The following is a 20410-nucleotide window of genomic DNA, read 5'->3' on the forward strand; positions in this document are numbered from 1 at the left end:
ACTCTAGAAGCAAAATTTCCATTTATATGTGGAATTTACAAAAAAGAAATCTGTTCAAACTGATCTAATGCTGTTATGATTAAATCCAGAAGGAAGAGGCTTTTACTGTGATTGTCAGAAATCACTGTTTCCTATTTTTCAGTTTGGAACATATGAAATGACTTGAGCATGCTTTATATTTCCCAGAACTAGCAATTTTCTGTCTTTGGAAAGTTTTAGAGGGAGGAGCTCAGAGGTGCTGTGGGAGGGACTAAAATTCATAATAAAGTTTTGGCACGAGGGGGAGAATTGTCAGAATAGAAGGTTTCTTCTGAGGTTTTGCTTTTTCTATTTTATTTTTTTTTTTCAGTTTAGGATGATAAGTATTTATGTTCAGATTCTTCTAATAATTCTCTTTTGGAATGCTGATTGTCAGATTATTCCCAGGATTGAAGAATGTGGACTTTCATGTTCTCAGGTAATCTCTTGTTCCAATTTGCTGTCTATTAATATAGTAGTTATATGCTGTCAAAATAATTGTAGGAAAAGCAAGAGGGAAAAAAGGGGAAAAATATTTCAGCTGTCCTGAACATTAACTTTATATTCGTGTCCTTCTGAATTAAGTATCTAAAGTGGCAAAAATTACTCTGAAAGGGTGTAGGAAAGTGCATCTTTACACCATTTGCAACTGCTGCTGTTAGTTTAAAATCTGTCTTTTGTATTTGAAAAAAAAATTTGGTTCATATTCATTAATTTTCTGGAGTGAGTTTTTACAACAGCAGTGGTGCCAAGGAGATGTGAGAGGGAGGAATGAGAGGTTTCAAAAATTGCTAATTATGTTAGGAATATATTAGCACTGACTTTGCTGTGAATAAATGGATTAAGCGTGAGAAAGAGTAGAATATGTTTTTCATTTTGTGGGTTGAATGTAACTTCAGTATTAAATTTAATGACTTCTGTATGTGCATGAAAGGAGTGTGAACCATACCATCTCTTTAATAGCTTTGGATTTTGTATGATTCCAGATATCCCCGCCAAGGGGCAGTGTGGAGATACTCTGCTCTTGGCATTCTGAAATTGTAAGCATAGAAAGAGTACACAGAAAGATAAATTTAAAAAAAGGATATTAAATAATAGGCAATCTGACTTTCAGTCTTAGTGGAGAATGATAACTGTGTACTGGCTACAGATAAGTGAAATTGATAGTATGAAAGAATTTCTCTGTATAAACTTCAGCTTGAAGATGTCAGTATTTAGGACAAGCAATGAGACATTCTAAAGATTGCTTAAATGTGGTGGCACTACCCAGATATTAAGTTAGTTCAAAGCAATTTATTCTGTATTTAATATGTGTATCCTAGAAAAACAGTAGGAATAAAGATACTTATACTAGATTGAACAAAAAAAGCCCTCTCTATATTTAAATATTTATGTAATGTAATTAATGTTCCTGTATTCAAGTTCTGTAGTGTCTATCTACTTAGATATTTTTGGAATAATAAAATATAGCCATAAGAGATTAATCTCTAGATGTACCCAAATACTTTTCAAGAATTTTTATGTACTTATGTTCATGAATGCAAATTCACATGTATTTTAAATAATTCATGCTCCTTGGTCTGCTGAAATGAGAGTTTAAAGTAGAAATGATTTACCATTCTAATTTATCCCTCCAAAGAGTGTAGTACTATCAGACTCAGCATGTAAAAATCATTAGCAACCTTTTTTGGTGGCTTTCAGTCTAGGGGATAGGATTTACCTCTGGGGACCTTAAGGGGTATCTTTCTCTGTCAAGTCTTCAATATGTCTGTTACGAAGTCTGATTCACTAATTGCCTTTAGACACACCCCTGAGGTTTGTCAGACTGAATCCCTTTACCTTTAAGAGTGTGTCTTACCTTTTCCAATACTGAAGATTGATTAACTGAGAAAGGCATGTTTTATTTTTCTTATTTACAAGGGAAATACGTTGTTTCCAGTATAGCAGAATTATTCCATCAATCATTTGCGATATTAGGGACAGGATTCAGTTCATGTTCTGTATGTGATGTTTCTGCTAGTTGTATTCAGTAGAATCTTGAATGCATTAATGACTTTTTAAGACAAAAATGTTTTCTCAGAGGGAACAATAATGATCTCAACAGCATAAATTACTGCCAGCATAGCATTTTCAATCTAGTGCAAAGCACTTTAGCTACATGAACTTTAGAATCCCATGAATAGCTTGTTAGAGGAAACTTCTTCCTTTTCCTTTGAAAGTAACTTCAGTTTCTCTGCATAACTGACCATGATTTGTGGGCTCAATCCAGCTCATGAGTTATTCTAAAAGGGAGCAGTCAATCTTCCCCATGGTGTGTAACTCAGTGTTCTTCATAGGGGCACTAGTCAGGGGTTACAGTTTGCCTTTGTGTGTGTGAAATAGGTGTGTGCTCCCTTCTGCTATAGCACATCAGATCACAAAGTAGATAGTCAGTGACTTGTTTCTATCCATTTCCTTAATGTGATAATGAGATATTGTAGTTTTAAAACTGTCAGAGATTCCTTCAGCTGCTGTTGTTACAGTGAATATTATAGAATAGAATATATATAGAATGTTAAGTGAATATTATAGGAAATTGGATTTTTTTCTTGGGAAGTTTTCCCAGAAGTTTGCATCATAAATTTCTCTTTTGCATTCAAACTTGAGGCTATGTGGTTCTTCATAAGGCAATAGGGATATAAAAAACAATTAAATTGCATTTTTCTGCAATTTACAAACTATGCGTATTGTCAGAAGTTTTTTTAGCAGGTTTAATAACTGAAACTGTTGAATTTGACCAGTAGACTAGATTTTAGTGTGGCTGTGTCCACGAGATATTTGTGAGCAGTTTTGACCTCCATGGTTACTCCTTATCAGAGTAAAGTACTGGTTGTGCTTAGGAGGGAAATAGCGACATAAATATTTTGAGGCATACGACTTGCAAAACATCTGCATTGAACTGTTACCACAGCTTTATGAAACATTCTTAGTTTACCATGGGTATTCAGCATTGCCTGGTGTAAGGCAATATTCGGGTTTCATTACTGTAACACAGACTGCATTTGTTCAATACAGGAAAGGAAAAAAAAAGAACATCAGATGTTTATGCCAGTATTAGGTGAAATTTTAAGCAGCATGAAAAATATACAGTTGTGGGTTGAATGATGGGAAATGAACTAAGCTTTTATTATGTGCTATGATTTATTTCTCCTTTATTTGAATAGCTTGGCTGTAGAGGTCATGTGATATTCTAGAATTCAAAGATTAAATGCTATAGGTATGGTCTCCATGCCCCACCCAATGGGAAACATGGTTATCAACCAAGTTTCCCTGTAAAAGCATAGGGGAATCCCAGCCTGCAATTGAAACTGGGTTTGTGCCCTACTCATTTTACAATCCACATTGTTTTCAGGCTGTACACAAAGAAATAGGCTTATGCCAAATTTGATTCAACAGCTGGTAAAGATCAAGAGTACTATATTTAAAAAACACTCCCCAGAACACTATGAAGTATTATTTGTATTGTCTGCCATTTCATGCAGTAATGTTTCCAAAGTCTATGGATAAAGAAGTAAACACTGAACTGAATCTGGGATTTCCCTCTAATTATAAAGGTTATTGGCAGCAAATCCTTAATATAACTGCTGCTTGTTTCTGCTATTCATAGTCAGAATACGTGGTGTTTCTTTACTGGCTATTTATACCATGGATCAGTCCATTTTTCCTGAATGCAACACACTGCACTGTTTTTGCATTTTGCTGAATGCAAAACCAGTGCTACAATATGGCCTTTAGTCCACAAAGTCAGCTGACATAAATTGGTATTCTTTGTTCATTATTAAGCAATTAGTATTTTAAAAGTGATCCCAAGCCTTTAGAAAATGGACACGATAATGTAAGTGACATAATTCAGTCGTCCTCTAAAATCCGATTGAAAACATAATTTAGGCATGGGGAATGTCTAAAGAGACTGATCAGAGACCTGGCTTCCTCAGGTTGAGTGAGAGAAATACAGCATGAAATCCCATTTTAGGAATACAACTCAACACAGACTTTTTTGGGTAGGCATGGATATATCTGATGACTGAAGGAGATGCATAAATATATGAAACATATCCTTTGGTAATATTTGCTCAGGTGCAGTACAATCCATGAGAGCATGCCCTAGAGAGAAAGCCTGGGGTCTACCTCTCTGCCTGTCATCAAATCACTTTTGTGGCCCTCTTCAAGTAATTTCATTTCTCCGGTTTTCACAAGTACAAAAGAGTTCTGACGTTCATGTGTGGTGTGTCTTAATTATATGTTTCCATTAACTGCTTTGAATATTATGAGTTTAGTACTCATTATTTCAAACAGTCGTACTTAAGAGGCTCACTAGAGGCTCACTAATAATGATTTGTTGTATTAGAGTGATATTAACCCATTTGCTTAGAGATCCTTGCTTGGCTTCTCTGCTGGTACTTAGAAGAGCTGAAATTAGCACATTTGGGTGGCTTATCTATTGGACTGTGTTTCACATTTGCTCTTTGGGTCAAAGACAGCTTCCTGTTGTGTCCTATGCCACTGGTTGGGTGCTGTCACATTTCCTCTCCCCCTGAGAAGGAAACAGCCAGTGGCAGGTACAAACAGGGACTCACTGCAGTGTTCCTCAGTGTTACAGCATGTACCACCAGTTCCTATAAGAGAAGTAGAGATGGAGAAAGCTCTGCAATTCAGAACTTGCAAAAACTGCAATGGTAGCTTCTGGGCTTTTTTCCTTCTCTCTTCCTCAGGAACTCCAGAGAAAGGTTTCAAGGTCTGGAAAGAGACTAGCCACGGAATAGCAATCACAGAATACAAGCAGTCATGAAAGTTGGGGGCACAGACTAAAAGGTGTTGGAACTGGACCTGACAAAGTGTTTTGGAACTGAAACAGAAGGCAGTGCTAGAAGCTTCACTGTGAGACATCAGCATCAGTAATGTGCAGCCAGTACCCATAACAGGAGATACATATTTAAAAATCCCAAAAAGGGATATATAAGAAAGCTCAGCAGATGGGACCAGCTGGCCTTTATTACTGGCAGTAAATTTCAGCTTACAAATCTCTCTCAGCCCTAATCTTAGGATCTGATCTACCCTTCAGCTCCATTTGGACCCAAAACTAAGTAGTGGGTATTGACACTTGGAAGTAGGTGCTTTCCACAGCCATCTGACTGCTTTGTAGTTGGGAAACTACTTGTAATTTGATCAAATGTGGCCAGGATGGGTTTTCTAGGAGTGGTAATAACTTTAATGAGGCCATGTGGTATGACCTAGCTTGTAATTCTTGCAATAAGGTCTAGGAATAGTTTAGTTTGTACTTTTGTGGAGCTGGCAGTGCTACATTGTCATGTCCATTTTTACTATTCTATTCTTCCTCTCCTGACAGAATGCCTGTGCATAGGAGAGAACCAGAGATGACAAAAAATGAGAAGGACCAAAAGAGGTTTAAAAAACTTCTTTCTGAGGATAGGTTTGGATACTCTCCTTGCTTTTTGGCTCAGCTTTGAAATGCTAGGCTTTGTGGATGGATGGATGGATGGATGGATGGATGGATGGATGGATGGATGGATGGATGGATGGATAAATTTGGACCTAACAAAGGAGTTTCCTCCTATCTCTGTCTAAAAATAATTTGGTTTCTGGGAGCCATAAATTTCTGTGTGCTGTGTTGTGACTTGGTGGTTGTTCAAACCAGGATCCCATATTTGAAGTTATATGAGTTTTTTTACCATTATCCCCACAAGAGATCCCTAGGTTTTATATACCAACCTGTTACAGATGTTTTTGTAGTAGTTTTCATACTGTCAGAAAAATATATTTTCTTATAATTTTTTTCCTGATTTTGTTAACATTTACTGGCTATTTTTTGAAAATCAGGAAATTATTTGCTGTCTTAAATAAATAAGAATACAAACCAGAAAGTAGTCCCCAAACTGCAGTGTGTTGCTGAGGAAATTCCAGACCAACTCTGAACTACTTGTCTGGGAATGATCATGGAACCAGTAAATTCATGTATACTCAGTTGTGATAAAGACACATCACAGCACTACTCCTGCATTCACAACCACAGGAATTCACTGGGCCAGAATTTTCTGATGTCATGAATGAATGGGAAAATTACAGTAACTAATGATGCTGAGCACTAGGATAGATTGCCTGTGGAACTTATAGAGATCTCCACACACACTAAGAAAATACAGCTGAGCTGTCTAATGTAGCTCACATATGTCTCAGAAAAATATCATTCTTCCTAAGGCAGAAAAATAGAGTAGATGACATCTTGAGTTTTTTCCTAAGACAAGTATCTCTGCTTTCATTCATTCATCCTCTTCTCTTTAGTGGGATCTACTGATGGTCCTTCAAATAGTATTTGACTTAATCCTTTGGAGCAGTCAGCAGAGCCAAAGACCTGTTTTGCTCTATGGCATGTCCTCTCCTTCCAGCATGCAAAATCTAGGACTCACCACGAAAACTGTTTGGGACATGCAATCTCATTCAGGAAGTGTCTATGCAAAAATGAAGTGAGTTTTAGTTTTAATTTGCAAATTACTTGTGGGTCTTTCTCTTGAAAGGAAATGTTTCAACATAGTTGCTTTGAATAAGTGTGGTGAATTTCAATAATTTCTGGAAAACTGTTTGTCTTGCTATTGCCTCTACTTGTCTGCATATTTTCAGAGAGTATGAATCACATAAACAACACTGTACAGTACTAGATGTGCAGTCATTGTCTTTTCTTGGAAAAACTGAGGAAATTGAATTTATTGCAGTTAAGATTATTCACTGTATCCAGTTTTATTTTTCACTTTCATCCCTACATATGCAAACTTCCTTCATCTTTTTCCCACTTCCTCATCTCCCTGACCTGCTTTTCTTTTTCTATGACTGCAATGATTTTTCTCCATTGCATTTTGAATTTTGGTATCTTTGTTATAATTTTTCATAATTTCAGTTATCATTATAATGTGATGCTTCATGCTTAGTTTTGATAAGTAATATCTCTTCGTTGGAGTTCCCACCCTCATTTTCAACATATTATATTTATATATGATACAATAGAATAATCTTTAGAGCATGGTCAGATTTGTATTACTGTTCAGTCTGCCTTTGTAGCTTATTTTCTCTTGCATGTGGAGGTCAAAAATCACATACAATTTTTAAGCAAATGTATGGCATAGGTGGTTTTCAGTAAGTGCTATCATTAAAAATGAGGCATAGTGTGAAACAACATATGAAAGTAGTGAACACTGATGGGTTTATTTAGCTGTTGTAAAATTAGTAGTTTTCTGCCTTTTTGGAAGCCCTTTTATTGGACCTCTGCCTCCTTTAATTGTCCTGTGTGAAGTTTAGCAGCTATAGTACATGGAGGATTTATAAAGGTAAACTGATTATTGCACAGTTTGTTTCCCCTTCCCCATACCCCCACAAAACTATGATTAACAGTAAAAATTTTGAGAAATAGACACATATAATGACATTTTAAATTATTAATTTGTATTGGATATGATTAATTTCTCTTTAAATTTTCCAAATTTATATATAACTAGCTTTTCTATCAATTATCTCAAACTGCAAATGTTTGTGCTACAATATACACTAGATATTTTCAGTAGGGTTTCTCTACATGGCAAATTTTGAATTTTTAAAATTTCTCATGTACTATACAGCTATTTCTGTCAGGGAAAGGTGTTTTTGGCTTTTGTTGCTCTTATTAGGAGAGCAAAGGCATGTATGTAGGGATTCTGGTGTAGGGATTCTGATGTAGGATTCAGATTTTCAGACACCACAATAATACAAATATGAATAGCCAGGAAATAGTCCTCTCAAAATTTTTCAAGAATACAGCTGAGAAACTTTTCATGTACTAATATTTCCTAATATTTCATTTTGTTGTGGCTAGAATGTTTCTGTAACTCAAGCAAGCATGATTAGAGCCAATCAGGCATGTTTAGCATTGTCTTTAATAGAAGCAGCTCCTTAACTGATACTGTGGCACCAGGCAGGAATGCAGAAGCCTCCCTGGACAGTCATCTGAGACTACCATGGCTTCTACCATGTCCTGTGGGACCATTTGTATGGCCTTATATCCTTACACAACATAACAAGCTAAGGCTAGAGTAAAACCAAAGTCAACATTAAAAATTACTTCTCATCTGGAAGAGCTATAATCAGGGGTAGTTCCAGGATTATTTAGATTTGAAATTTGCTTCTATTTAAGGAAAAGAGAGTGAAATATAATTTTAGTCAGAGCCACAAAACCCGGAAACATGTGCTCCTGCTTTGAAGGGAGTCTCAACCCTGAAATGTGGCCTCCAAAGTCTTGGAACTCTTATAAAAAGTTTTTGCCAAGCGTGCTATGTTATTCTAGATTTTAGTATCACTTTGTGAGCCATGATGGCAGCGTTAGCAAGTTCTTTTTTGTTTTTAAGTTTCTGCACCTCCAACATTTCAGGGTAGTGTCTACAACATTCACCCATTTTGTGATGCTGCTCTGTTCCTGTGGTTCCAGGTTATTAAATACAGATTCAGTGGAAATCATGAGAAAGCACTACAGACTTGTCAGGGCAGTATGAGAAACCTGCATGCTCAGCATGGTGCTGCATGAGGAAAGGTAAGGGAAAAAGTTAAGCACCTCGTTAGTCTGATCTCCACTCTTTAGAGTCCACAAACCTGAGTTATGAGTGAGAGTTTGATGTTCTCCTTGTGGAGCAGCTGCTGAGAGCTACTCTTCCAAAGTCTCAGTTTCTGGTTTGTTTTCTGATCACTGCTTAGAATAAAATATAAGTAGGAAACAGTTCTCCCATGTGAATCTTGAAAGCACTCAACAAACTCAACTTAAAAATTTCACTGTGTCTTCCCTGTCCTTCTCTCAGACCAGCATTCTTCCATTTCCCGTCTGTACACTCTGACTGCTTTGACAGGAGGCCTGGGAAACCCTCCTATTTACCACACAGTGTGGCAAACAGGCAGCTCAGAACTGCTTCAGTTTAAGGAGGATGTTGAACCTGGTGGTCCCTTGAGATAAGAACTTGAAAGATGGAGTACAAAATCTGGAAAATTCTCATATTCTGCTTTCCTTCTCTAATATTTACAGTTTGAAGGAGGCTTGAGCTTTGTTAGTTTTACTCTGTTACTATTAAATCTCCAGCCACCTGATATGCTGGGGATATGGACGTGGATGTGTGTCACTGAGTGTCTGCTATCCCTGACATGAGCTAGACATCATTCTGGTCACAAACTAAACACCAAATTGCATGCGTCCAGGGATATTTCAGATCAGAAAAGGAGGTGTCTAATAAGCTTAGGTACCTCTAGTGTTGTGCGGCAATTCATTGGGTATTATGGATCATGGTGCTGAGCTGAGATTACCAGTTTGCTTAAATTATATTTCAAGTTCCTAAGCCCTCTTTTAGATTTGGCTGACTTAATCCTTTTGAAAATGGCTGAAAACTTCGGCTTTATTTCACTACCCACTAATGCAAAATCCTCACGGAGAATTTGCTTTACTTGGGAATGATGTGACCCTTTCCTCACGGGCAAAGCTGATGTTTGCATAGGTGTGTTGGGTTTGTGAAGTTTTGGTAGCTGGGCAGGGGTGGCTTCTGTAAGAAGCTGCCAGCCAGCTCCAAGACAGACCCACTGCTGGCCAAGGTCGAGACCGTCAGTGACGATGGTAGCACCTCGGGATATCAGCTTTCTGTTGTCCTCTGATGGAGCAGGTGGATGCCTTAAGAAGGTTGGGGTCCTGTGGGAAGCCTATGGTGGAGCAGGCTCCTGGCAGGACCTGTGGCCTGTGGAGAGAGAGGAGCCACATTGGAGCAGGTTTGCTAGCAGGACTTGTAACCCTGTGGGGGACCTGCGCCAGAGCAGTCTGTTCCTGAAGAGCTGCACCTTGTGGAAGGGATCCACTCTGGAAAAATTCATGAAGAACCTCAGCCCATGGGAAGGACTCGTCTTGGAGTTCTCGTTCATGGAGTTCTGTCTCCTGTGGGAGGGACGGCTTACTGGAGCAGGAGAAGGAGGAAGAGTATAAGGAGTCCTTTCCCTGAGAAGGAAAGTGTGGCAGAGACAATGATGATGTGATGTGTGATGAACTGACAACAGCCTACTTTCCTTGATCCCCTGCACTGCTGAGTCAGAGGAGGTGGACAAATCAGGAGTGAAGTTGAGTCTGTAATGAAGGGAGGGGTTGGAGGAAGGTGCTTTAAAGTTTGTTTTTATTTTCTTGTTAACTTACTCTGATTTTAATTTGGAATAAATTAAACTAATTTCCCCAAGCTGAGTCTATTTTGCCTGTGATGGCAACTGCTGGGTGATCTCTCCCCGTCTTTATCTCCAACCAGGAGCCTTTTGTTACATTTTTTTGTTCCTGGTCCAGTGGTGGAGGGGAGTGACAGAGTGTCTGTGATGAACACCTGGCATCCAGCCAGGGGCAACCCACCACAATGGACAAAAAAATTTATCCCCACTTGCATCAAAGTTCATTCAAATCAGTGGAATGTGTCTCACAGCCATAGTCTTCCACAATTTCTAAATGTGAGCTGTGTGACATTTTTAATTTATAAATTTCACAGTGTACAGCTGAGCACTGTGTGCTGCTCCTGGGACTGACTCTAGAGATACATTAAAAGAATAGTTGCCTAGAGCAAAACAATGTGGGCTTTGCTGTGTATGCCGCTGGAAAACCAGGCCTGCAGTATATCTCCTCTTTTTGCTGAGCAATAGTGTTAGGATATATGAGAAGGGAGTAACTGGAATAGAAAAGTATCTTCAGACAAAAATAAAAATACATATTCCCAAATGAAATAATTACTGTCTCCAGCAGCAGGAGGAGCAGTTCTGTTCTGGAGAGTACCCTCTCATAATCTTTCTTTTGCTTTCTTTCTTTCTCCTCTATTCTTTCTTTTCTATGGCAATCTTACTGGCCACTGATTCCAGTCACCTCTGAGGCTGCTAGTCTCAGTTGTCAGTGTTGCTGATGGATCTTTTTTCTTGTAGCCTGTTTTGTGCTACAAAGATCATTATAACATCATAATCTCAAACCACAGGATATCACCATGATATCCATGGCTGTCTGGAGGGCTTGTGGAATCTGTCCTCCAGTTTTTCAAGAAGTGACCGAAATAATTGCTGTCTTGATCTGGTGCTGGTGACTACTGCTTCTAGCAGGAGGCTGGATTTGGTGACCTTCAGAGATCACTTCCACCCTACATTTCTTTGATTCCATTTTATCATCCCCTGTATGAGAACTCTAGTAAGTAATTGAACTATTTAATGCTGTGTCAGGGTGTCCCTGTCTCATGGTTATACTAGAAGTGCTGATTTGGTAGATTAGTTCTCCTTTCATGTAGCTGAGTAGTCTGAAATTTTTGACACTGTGTATGAGATGGTGCTGATTTATACCAGCTGAGGGTATGGCAGTCAAAGTAGATTTTAATTTTACTGTGTCTATTGTATGCTATTCTGTTTTGTTAACAACTTGTATTAATATTGTAGGAAACATGACATCAGAATGATTGACAAATTTTGGTTGATTTTTTTCTGTTTGGTTCTTTTAATTTCTAAAAGAAAGAAGTTAATACATGCTGTTGCTTCAAGCAAATTCTGCTTCTAGTCCTGGAGCTGAAGCATACAATGGAACAGGCAGCTTTTATTTCAGGCAGTCATAGCTCCCTTTGGTCCAATAAATTTAAAAGCAACTGGTTTATATGTAGGTCCTTTTTTTTGTATCTCAACATCACTTTTAAATAAAATTAATTAAAAAAAATTAGGAGTGGGGAATATTCTTCCCAGTTGAGAGACCTCAAAGCAATATTGTTTTTCTGGCTATTTCACTTATAGGATAAATGTATGTCACTGCCAAGAGTTCTGAGAAATTACTGTGCTTCTAATTCTTCCAGTTGTTCTGCTCTGTGAAAGGCATTCAGCCATGTAGCCACTGCAAGGGCCAGAAGATATTATGTGCCACATGCAGTACTGATAACATATGGAGCAGTGCAGTCATAGTACAGGAACAGGATTCCTCTGCATCAGTGCAGTGCAGGAGGAAATGCATACTGCCTGGAAAACAGAAATCTCTGTTATACCTGACTAGTAGCAGGTAAACAAAAGGATGAAAATCTAAGGGGGCTGAGGGTCTTAGTCATGTGCACTCCCTGAAGTACTGCTAAGCTGTGATGGAGGTGTTGGCCAAGAAGCAGGCTGTGGGAGACAGGGTCTGTACCTTTGCATTTACATGTGAAATGGAAGGTGGTGCAGTGACAATTGGTAGCAGTCTCTGCTTGTGATCCCTGTGAAGTCTTACTGGAGAGTGTCAAATAATCTTCGGTAAGCACAATCATGTCTTCCCTGTTTGCTCACGGCTGTTTCACTGATGAGCTCAGAGCACATCAACAGAGCATTAACACAGCCAGATGTTACCTTGCTATGCTGGACTCAAGCCAACTCTCATCCAAAAAGTGCATGACCTCATTAGCATTGTACTGAGCCACAGCTTGATATCCCACTTCTCAGTAGCAGTTATTCTTTCAGATTCAGCACTGTGATAATGCGATTGGATGTTTTTTATTCCACTTGGAACACACAGGGAAAAGACCTGGAGCTGGATACTGTGTAGACATAACTCAGATATTTTGTTTTAGCATTCTGTAAAACAATCCAGCAGCATCCAGGTGTTTTTGTAGTTTGAAGTAGTCTAAAATAATGCTTTGCCATAAGTTTGGGTGCCTGTTTCTTTTCTGCATGGATAACAGTCCAAATGTTTCCATCTATGACTGCTTAGCTAATCCCACTGCACACTGCTCACATGTATCAGATCACCACATTGTCAGTAAAAGCTGAAGAACAACCTCATGATTTGCCAAAAATTGAAAACTGTCATTAGTAAAATAGTTTTACCTTGGCAATGAGAATAATTACATATGATGTCATAACAAATACAGATGCTTCTTTAAAGAAAAGGTCTTTTGAGGGCACTGTATCAGCAGTAATAACTATAAATTTTTAACAGTTCTAAATTTTCATATTAAGTATATTAATAATTGCAATTTCTCTGGTTCTTGGTAAATATAACCACAGTTTCATTCACTTGCCAAGTGTGTTTTGGAGATGTATTATTTTTCCTTTTCACCCACTTCCAATAACAAGCTTTTTTGTATAAATACTTGACCATGATATAATTGTCTTCTTTCGGTGGGAGAGGAATCATTATGTTATCACCATGATTTCTTTTACTGTAAAGAATTCTGTTTCCTTACATTTGGTGAGATAAATACAACAGTGAGCTTTCTAAGAATATAATGAGAAAAGTTCTGTGGGGTTCCAGTCCCCACCAGCATCAGTGATGTGTAAATTGCAAAGGCATTATGGCCTTTACCTACGAAAATAGCTCTGGAAAATGCTAAAACATACTCAGTTGTTTGTCTCCATGAAGTAATCCCTAGATAGTTTCTGGGGCTGAATGTCTCTGTGAAAGGAATTACAGTGATTTGTTGATGGTCTGTGGAGCTTTTGATACAGATAGAACTCTGAATCCTCTCAGTTTCCATCCAAAGTTCTTAAATGGTGGATGCATATAACTTTGTCTATGGCTGGCCACTGCTCAAAGAACTTTTCCTTATGGAGATGATTGAGATCGCGCTGGCATGCCAGGTTTTTTACTAGAGGCTGATTTTAAAATGATGCTTCGCCAGTTTTTGAAAGGGATTAGCTTATATGGTATCTGTGGTTGTCAGGGGACTATACCCAGTGATCTGGGACCTCCTCTCTATTTATGTGCAGAATAAGATGGATTTTTGCAGAGCATCTCCTCTCAATTGGAAATTAAAAAAAGAACATGTTCAGATTAATCATCTTTATTGGCATTTGGCTACAGTTTGAGCATCAATTATTGCAAACCCACCCTTTCCCTGTGTTGTAAAAGTACATAGAATCCCATGCTTGCTTTTAATGATGGTTAAAGAATAGAAATTGTTGGAACAGAGAGAAATGTAAGAATATGGTCATGTTCCCTTCTCTCTGCCTTCTCTGACAACTGAACCTAAAGTAGCTTTACCAGTGAGCATTGCTAAAGAGGGGGGAAAACTGACTAATGTAGATAACTTAACGAATCAATGTTAAATGTCTGACAACCTGGTCCCCACTAAAGAATGCATTTTAAGGCATTTTCAGGTTTTTTACTATTCCTTACGGAGCTGTGGAAGAGCTGCCACCAACTCTTCTATGAACAAGGTCCAACAGAAATAACAGGTAGACTCTGAACCCAGATTTTCCTCAGACTCTTTCCAGCATGACAGAACATCCAGGGAAGAATTTCCACAATTCTGCACTTGATTTAGTGCCTGAAGACATGCGAGGAAATGGGAAGCAGATTTGATCTTTGTTTCTTTTTCGTGGCAATTTTAATTCATGAAAACACTCCCTGTGCCCCCTAATCCAAGTCTTCCTCTGCTGATCTCACTCTCTTCTCTACAGTTATTAGAACAATGGGATATTACAATTGTCTTCGATTGAGGAGAAGTTGCTGTGCTAGCTAAAAAGTTGGCACCACATCTTCTATTCAGAGTGCTGCATGCTGGTGGTGTCTGTTCAGATAACCTCTAGCTACAGTTGAGTAATACCACAAATGGGGAAAACCCCAGAGAAATAGGAAAATCCCTAACTGTTTGTGCATTGTGTAAGTATACTTTGCTTAGGCTCTTTGCCAAAGAAGATATGAATCAAAGATTCTACCTGTATAAGAGTAAAATGTACTATCATGTTCAGGATCTTATTTTTGCATAAAAGATGCCCTCGGCATTTGTGAAAAGGGAAGAAAATTTCCATTCTGGTTTTAGTGTGTCATGTTTTTCTATTGCACTTATCACTGAAAATTACTGAAAAAATAAAGATATAGAAAGTGGGAGAGGAACTTGGTTAATTCATTTGAGTTATTTTTTCAGACAAATGGTCTCTGGACTGTTTTGCAAAATGATTGTAAGAGAAAATACCACCCCCACCCACTCGGTATTGTACAATAAAAAGAAACACTTAAAAAAATAAGAAATTTGGCTGTGACCAAATGTTGCTGTAACTGGCAAGTGTTTGTGCAAATATTTGATTATTTATGTAAATGTTCCCAACAACTCCTCACCCAGAACTCAACCAAGTGCCCAAGAATGACAAAACATCTCCCTACCAGAACAAAAGTCACAAAGGATGTTTCTTTCTTTCCTATGGAAAATACAAGAAAATAAATGTAAGAGTTCATATGATAGGATTCCTCCATGCAATAGTGAAAACCAGTAATTAATTAGGTGTTAGAGGATTTCTTTATCATGCCACAGCCCACAGAAGGGGGTGTTTCAGTTTTTCCCCTACAATATATGTAATTTAATTATTTTACATTCAGTTTTCAGTTTTTATTTTTCAGGTGTCGTAATAGGGAGATGACCTTCTCTAAGAAAAAGGCTGAATCCTCTGATTTTTATGAAATGTTTTTGTTGTTTAATTTTTTAATCTGTTGTTTAATTTTGTTGTTTGTGGTCTTGATTTTTTTAAAATGTGTTTTTTGCACTAACGTTGTAACCAGAAAGAATGGTTAGAGAAGTTATGCTGTTCTAAGAAATTTTGACTGGCAATTGGGAACTCTGTCAAGTCAATTTTCAACAGTCTGGCTGCAAAATGGGAAGTTAAAAATATGGAGGTAATTTGCTGAATGATCAGCCTCATGAGAGATTAATTTCTTCCAGTAACTAATGACTGAGAAATTAGTTGATCTAGCAGTTAGGTTTTCTCAACAAAAAAAGTGAGCTCTCTAACTCACTACCTTGATTTTTTGGAGTGATTTTGTGTATTTGGCTATTCCACTTCCTAGGGCCATAAAGAAGCTCAAAAGTGACTCAATTCAAGTTTTCTTGCAGCACACTTCTGCAGGATTTAATAAGAAAAAAAATCAAAATTAGGACTTTGAAACAGCAGTTAAAAATCTGGTAATTTTATATGAGCATAAAATATGGCATGTTCCACTTCTGTTGGCTTAGTGTTGGACTGAATAATTCAGAAAATTATAGTCTTCTTTTTATTGATGAATGTGCACTGGGAGCATCACCAAATTACCAATGAAGCTTATTTTGTGGGGAAGGGGACAGAAATAGTTAATAAATAATGAGTATTTATATGATACAGCAGAAATTAGGGTTTATCAGTTACTGTTTTCAGTTTTTCATGGGGATTTGAGGAAATAATAAATCATTGAAATAGAATATCCCAGTTTTAGAACTGTTATATAAAGAAGTTTGGTGTACTTTAGAGAATCATAAAATCGTTTGGGCTGGAAGGGAGCTTTAAAGGTCATTTAGTCCCCTGCAGTGAGTAGGGATAGCCCCAGCTGGATCAGTTGTGAGCTGTGAGCTGTGCTCACAGCCTCATCCAATCTGGCCTTGAATGTTTCAACCACCCTCACTGTAAAACATTTTCTTATGTCTGATCTAAATCTACTCTCATTTAATTTAAAGCCATTACCCCTTGTCTGGTTGCAACAGGCCGTAATTGGAGTATCAATGTAATATGCCGTAGAAGCAGCCAAAAAAATATCTTTAACAATGTCACAAATAATTTTTCTAATCTTCAGTTAATGACAGTATATGACTACGTCTGTTTTATTATAAAACGTGATTTAAAATACCACATTTTATGCATTTGCACTTTTTTTGACTCATAGTAACAAATTGCCAATAGTAAAAGATGACAACTTACCCAAAAGTGATTGTTAAAAAATAGAAGTGCCAAAAGGACAGAAGGATAGGAACTGATTCAGGTTAGACAGTGGTCACTGGCTTTCTTAAGGCCTCCTTTAAGACGGAGCTTATTTAACTCAAATGAAAAGCTGTCATGAAGAGCAGGACACACTTAGGTACCCCAGGCAGCTGCCACAGGACATGCTGCCATTTCTCACCTGTAGCAATATGGTTTTGCTCTACAGCTTTGTTTCTGAGCGGCACAGGATTTTCTGTGGATGAAAGCCTCCTGGAAAACCAAGCAATAGTTATTTTATGATGTGCTAATGCTTGCCCAGGCTGTAACGTCTGAGTTTCAGTTCAAGAACTTCTAGATGTCCATCAGAAGACTTTTGCTGGCTCTAAAACTCACAGATTCTTGGCTCCTGGACAAGATCCTAAAATGTTTTAAAAGGACTAAGAGCTGCCATTCTGTTTGAGAGCAGAGGATACAAGGTGGTGCCTGCTATTTCTGTGAGTGTGATAAAAGTATCTCTGTCAACAGGACACTGCTTTTAAAGGAAAGAAAATGGGAACATATATTCTCTATGCAAAAGACTACTGCTATAAGGGCTATGCCAGAGACCTGAATGCCAGAACAGCAGCAAACAGTATTTACTGGCTAAGGAATAGTCCTTCTTTAGAATGTCATGCATAGCAGTCAAAGTAAGATTTGTTATTTCTGTACTCTACAAAATTTTAGTGTGTGGTTAAATGTTTATTCTAATGGGAAAATGGATGCAGTCTGTCTGAAAGATAGCTAGAAGCTTGTTAAAATCTCAATGCCAGGTTCACTTTGCCTCTTACAAAAACAATTTCCCTTGAACACAATAAGTACTGTGGTAATGGAGTAATTTAATTTTCAGTCTTCTAAGCCAGATGTCAGAAATAAAAAGTCTTATTTCTAGACTGATTTTGCAATTGCTATAATGCTTCCTTTCTAGTGGGATCTTCTAAAAATCATATAATATTCAATAATGTTCTAGATATCTTCCATTATAAAATTGTTGGGTTTTTTTGCTCTGGTGTGAACAAATCCATTGTAGAGTTCAATGAAGTAATGCATAAACTCTTGGTCAGTAGGAATGCAGTATCTATAAAATTATGTCTGTATTTGATGCAACTTTTATGTTTGTTAGAACAATTACACACCTCAGTAGAAATACATGAAAATTAGGATAATGCTGATCTTGTGTCCCCAGTATGTATCAGGCTGTCATATGCAGCACTGATGTGCTTTTTCATGGTATTGGAAAATATTTTTTTTAAATCTTGAATATTATTTCTGTTGTGGACAATGAATACGTTTACCTGTTTAAGGTATGTTTACTTGTGTACAATGATTGAGCAATATTTATTTTTATTATTACCTCAGCTCTTAAAATATTTTGTTTCTGTTTGCAGGGGATTCACTGTAAAAGCAAGCCTTCTGGTGAGTATACATTATTCACATTTTTACTATGTTTGTTTTTAAAGATAATTTGTTAAAGACATTAAATTCACTATGCTAGTGACATCAGATCACTGTCATAACAAGGCACTTACCACCAATTCTTTCATAAAAAACATTGGAAATTGGTAAGTTTTGATAAATAATAGGTTAATAATGACAATTGCTTTATAATTTTCCATACCATAGTGAAGGAAAGAGAGTGTGCTAAGTCACTTTACATGTTTTTATTGCTTCTACTCGTTATTGATATTGCCTATAGTAATAACACAGGGGCTTGAATTACCTGAACTCTGAAGCCTCCATCAGTCACTCCTCCAGTGCACGCAGTCATTTGCAGGGAAGTATGAGGCAGCTGCCTCGCAAACAGTCTCCCCTGAGAGGACAGTCACAGCCCCCCTGAGAGGACTGTCCTAGCTGGAGGCTCAGCTCTGAGACTGCTGGTCTCCACAAAGCCTTTCCTGAATCCATGTGGCAGTGAGTCCATAGACAGGGAGAAGATGCGATGCTGAGCTCAAGCATGTGAGATACTGATGCTATGACATGGGGCATGAACTGAATATCAGCTGGCACAATTCCTTACTTGGAATGTGTGGTATTTATGGGATTGTGTTGAGATGGAGAGAAATAATGTGTATATGGAATGGATGCAGTTAAAAGTCTCACCAGAAAAAATCTCAAGTCTTCTCCCAGTCAGCAGAGTGAACTTCCGGTGGCTGGTTCAGAGGCTGTGAATGAATCTTGTTAGGATTAGGCAGTTGAGTTGGTAGTTGCACAAACTATGTGGAAGGTAGAAGAAGAAACAGGGGTGCTGACCCTTGCTCTGCTAGCTGAAGCATGCCTTTATGTCCTTGAGCAGTTCAGGCTGAGAAAATCAAGCCCTTCAACCTGTTCTCAAAAGGAAGAACACCCGCAATTCTGTTGGTTATGAGTTAAAATCTGTTCTGTGCAGTTAAAAACAAATGCAGATCTAGATAGCAGAGACTCACAGGTACCACGAGGTGGTGATTCATTCCATCCATTTTAGGACAATAGGATTTATATGCTAGGAGAGAGGCAAGAGGGGTTGTCACTCTCTGTTGACTGCCAGAGTTGTGCAGATCAAAGACACAGCCTGGCTGAGGTCAGAAGGGACCTCTGGGAATCTTCTGGTCCAATCCCCGATGCAGGGACATGCAGATGATGCATGTCAGATAAGCTAGATGTTTCACTCTTAATGGGAAGGGCAGTGAAGGGTTCATTAAACTAAAGATCCATATCTTTGAAGATGATATATATGAAGCTGGTTGTAGGTTTTTCAGTGCTGTCTGAAAAAAACTTATCAGCTGTCTTTAAGACAATTAACATGTAGGATGACTCAGCCTTACAGGGGTGATGAAAAAGCATTTTTTGTCTTTATCCTAATTCACTTTTGCAACAGTGGGTGTATACTCCTTTGCATACTTCCTTCTCTATATTATTTTTTAAAATTATTTGTTACTTGAGGTAAAATTACCTTAAGAGACCTTGACTCTATAGTAGAGAACCTTTGCAGTAGTTATTTCTTTTAGCTGCAACAAAAGGATATTTCCTGAAATTTGCAACCACCACCTCAGTAGTATTTGGCAGTGTGGCTTTGACTCTGCCATTTTCCTCCTGCTCTTCTAGACTGTTAGGTAGCACAGAAGAACTGCTGTAGTATTTGAAATTCACTGTAACATATCCATATATTGAAAGTATTGAATTTTAAAAAAATTACATTTTCAGAAGATATAGTTGGCACAGTATATCACCCTGTTGTTCAGTATCCTTGAAAGTTTGAAATGTTTTCTGAACACACAACCATGAAACCCTTTTAATTTACTGTACATTGCAATCTATTGTGAAAGAGAGGCTGTCAGTCTAAAATTTAATCAATTTCATAATTGCTGTGAGTACTTTCAAGTAGTGAAATTTGGTACTTATTAACTGAAGTGCACCATGTGGTTATTGTAGGAGAGCATGTCTACTTTGTTGATGAATTTTGGTGAATCATCCTAATGAACAGATGCAGCAGACACTGTGGTAAATCATATGCAAATAGATTTGAAATACTACTGTAATTTATACTCACGGAATGATATGCCAGTGAAGCAATTCAGATTTAGGCTTTAGAGATGCTCACAGATTTAGCCCTGTCAGTATCCTTAAGTAGCTCAGATTCTTACAATAC

At 37.8% G+C, this 20410-nt stretch overlaps 1 protein-coding gene across 1 annotated transcript in view; it reads left to right on the forward strand.

Annotated features, from left to right (window-relative positions):
* Positions 1–323: 323 nt before the first annotated feature.
* The window catches only part of LOC131572972 (putative interleukin-17 receptor E-like), a 42678-nt gene continuing 22591 nt past the window's right edge, over positions 324–20410 (forward strand). The window contains exons 1-2 of the mRNA XM_058826445.1: positions 324–457; positions 18174–18201. Of these exons, the coding sequence (XP_058682428.1) occupies positions 356–457; positions 18174–18201 (130 nt within the window). The 5' untranslated portion in view covers positions 324–355. The remainder of the gene's footprint in view (positions 458–18173; positions 18202–20410) is intronic.

Source organism: Poecile atricapillus, chromosome Z, assembly GCF_030490865.1.
Source record: "Poecile atricapillus isolate bPoeAtr1 chromosome Z, bPoeAtr1.hap1, whole genome shotgun sequence".
Taxonomy (NCBI): Eukaryota; Metazoa; Chordata; class Aves; order Passeriformes; family Paridae; genus Poecile; species Poecile atricapillus.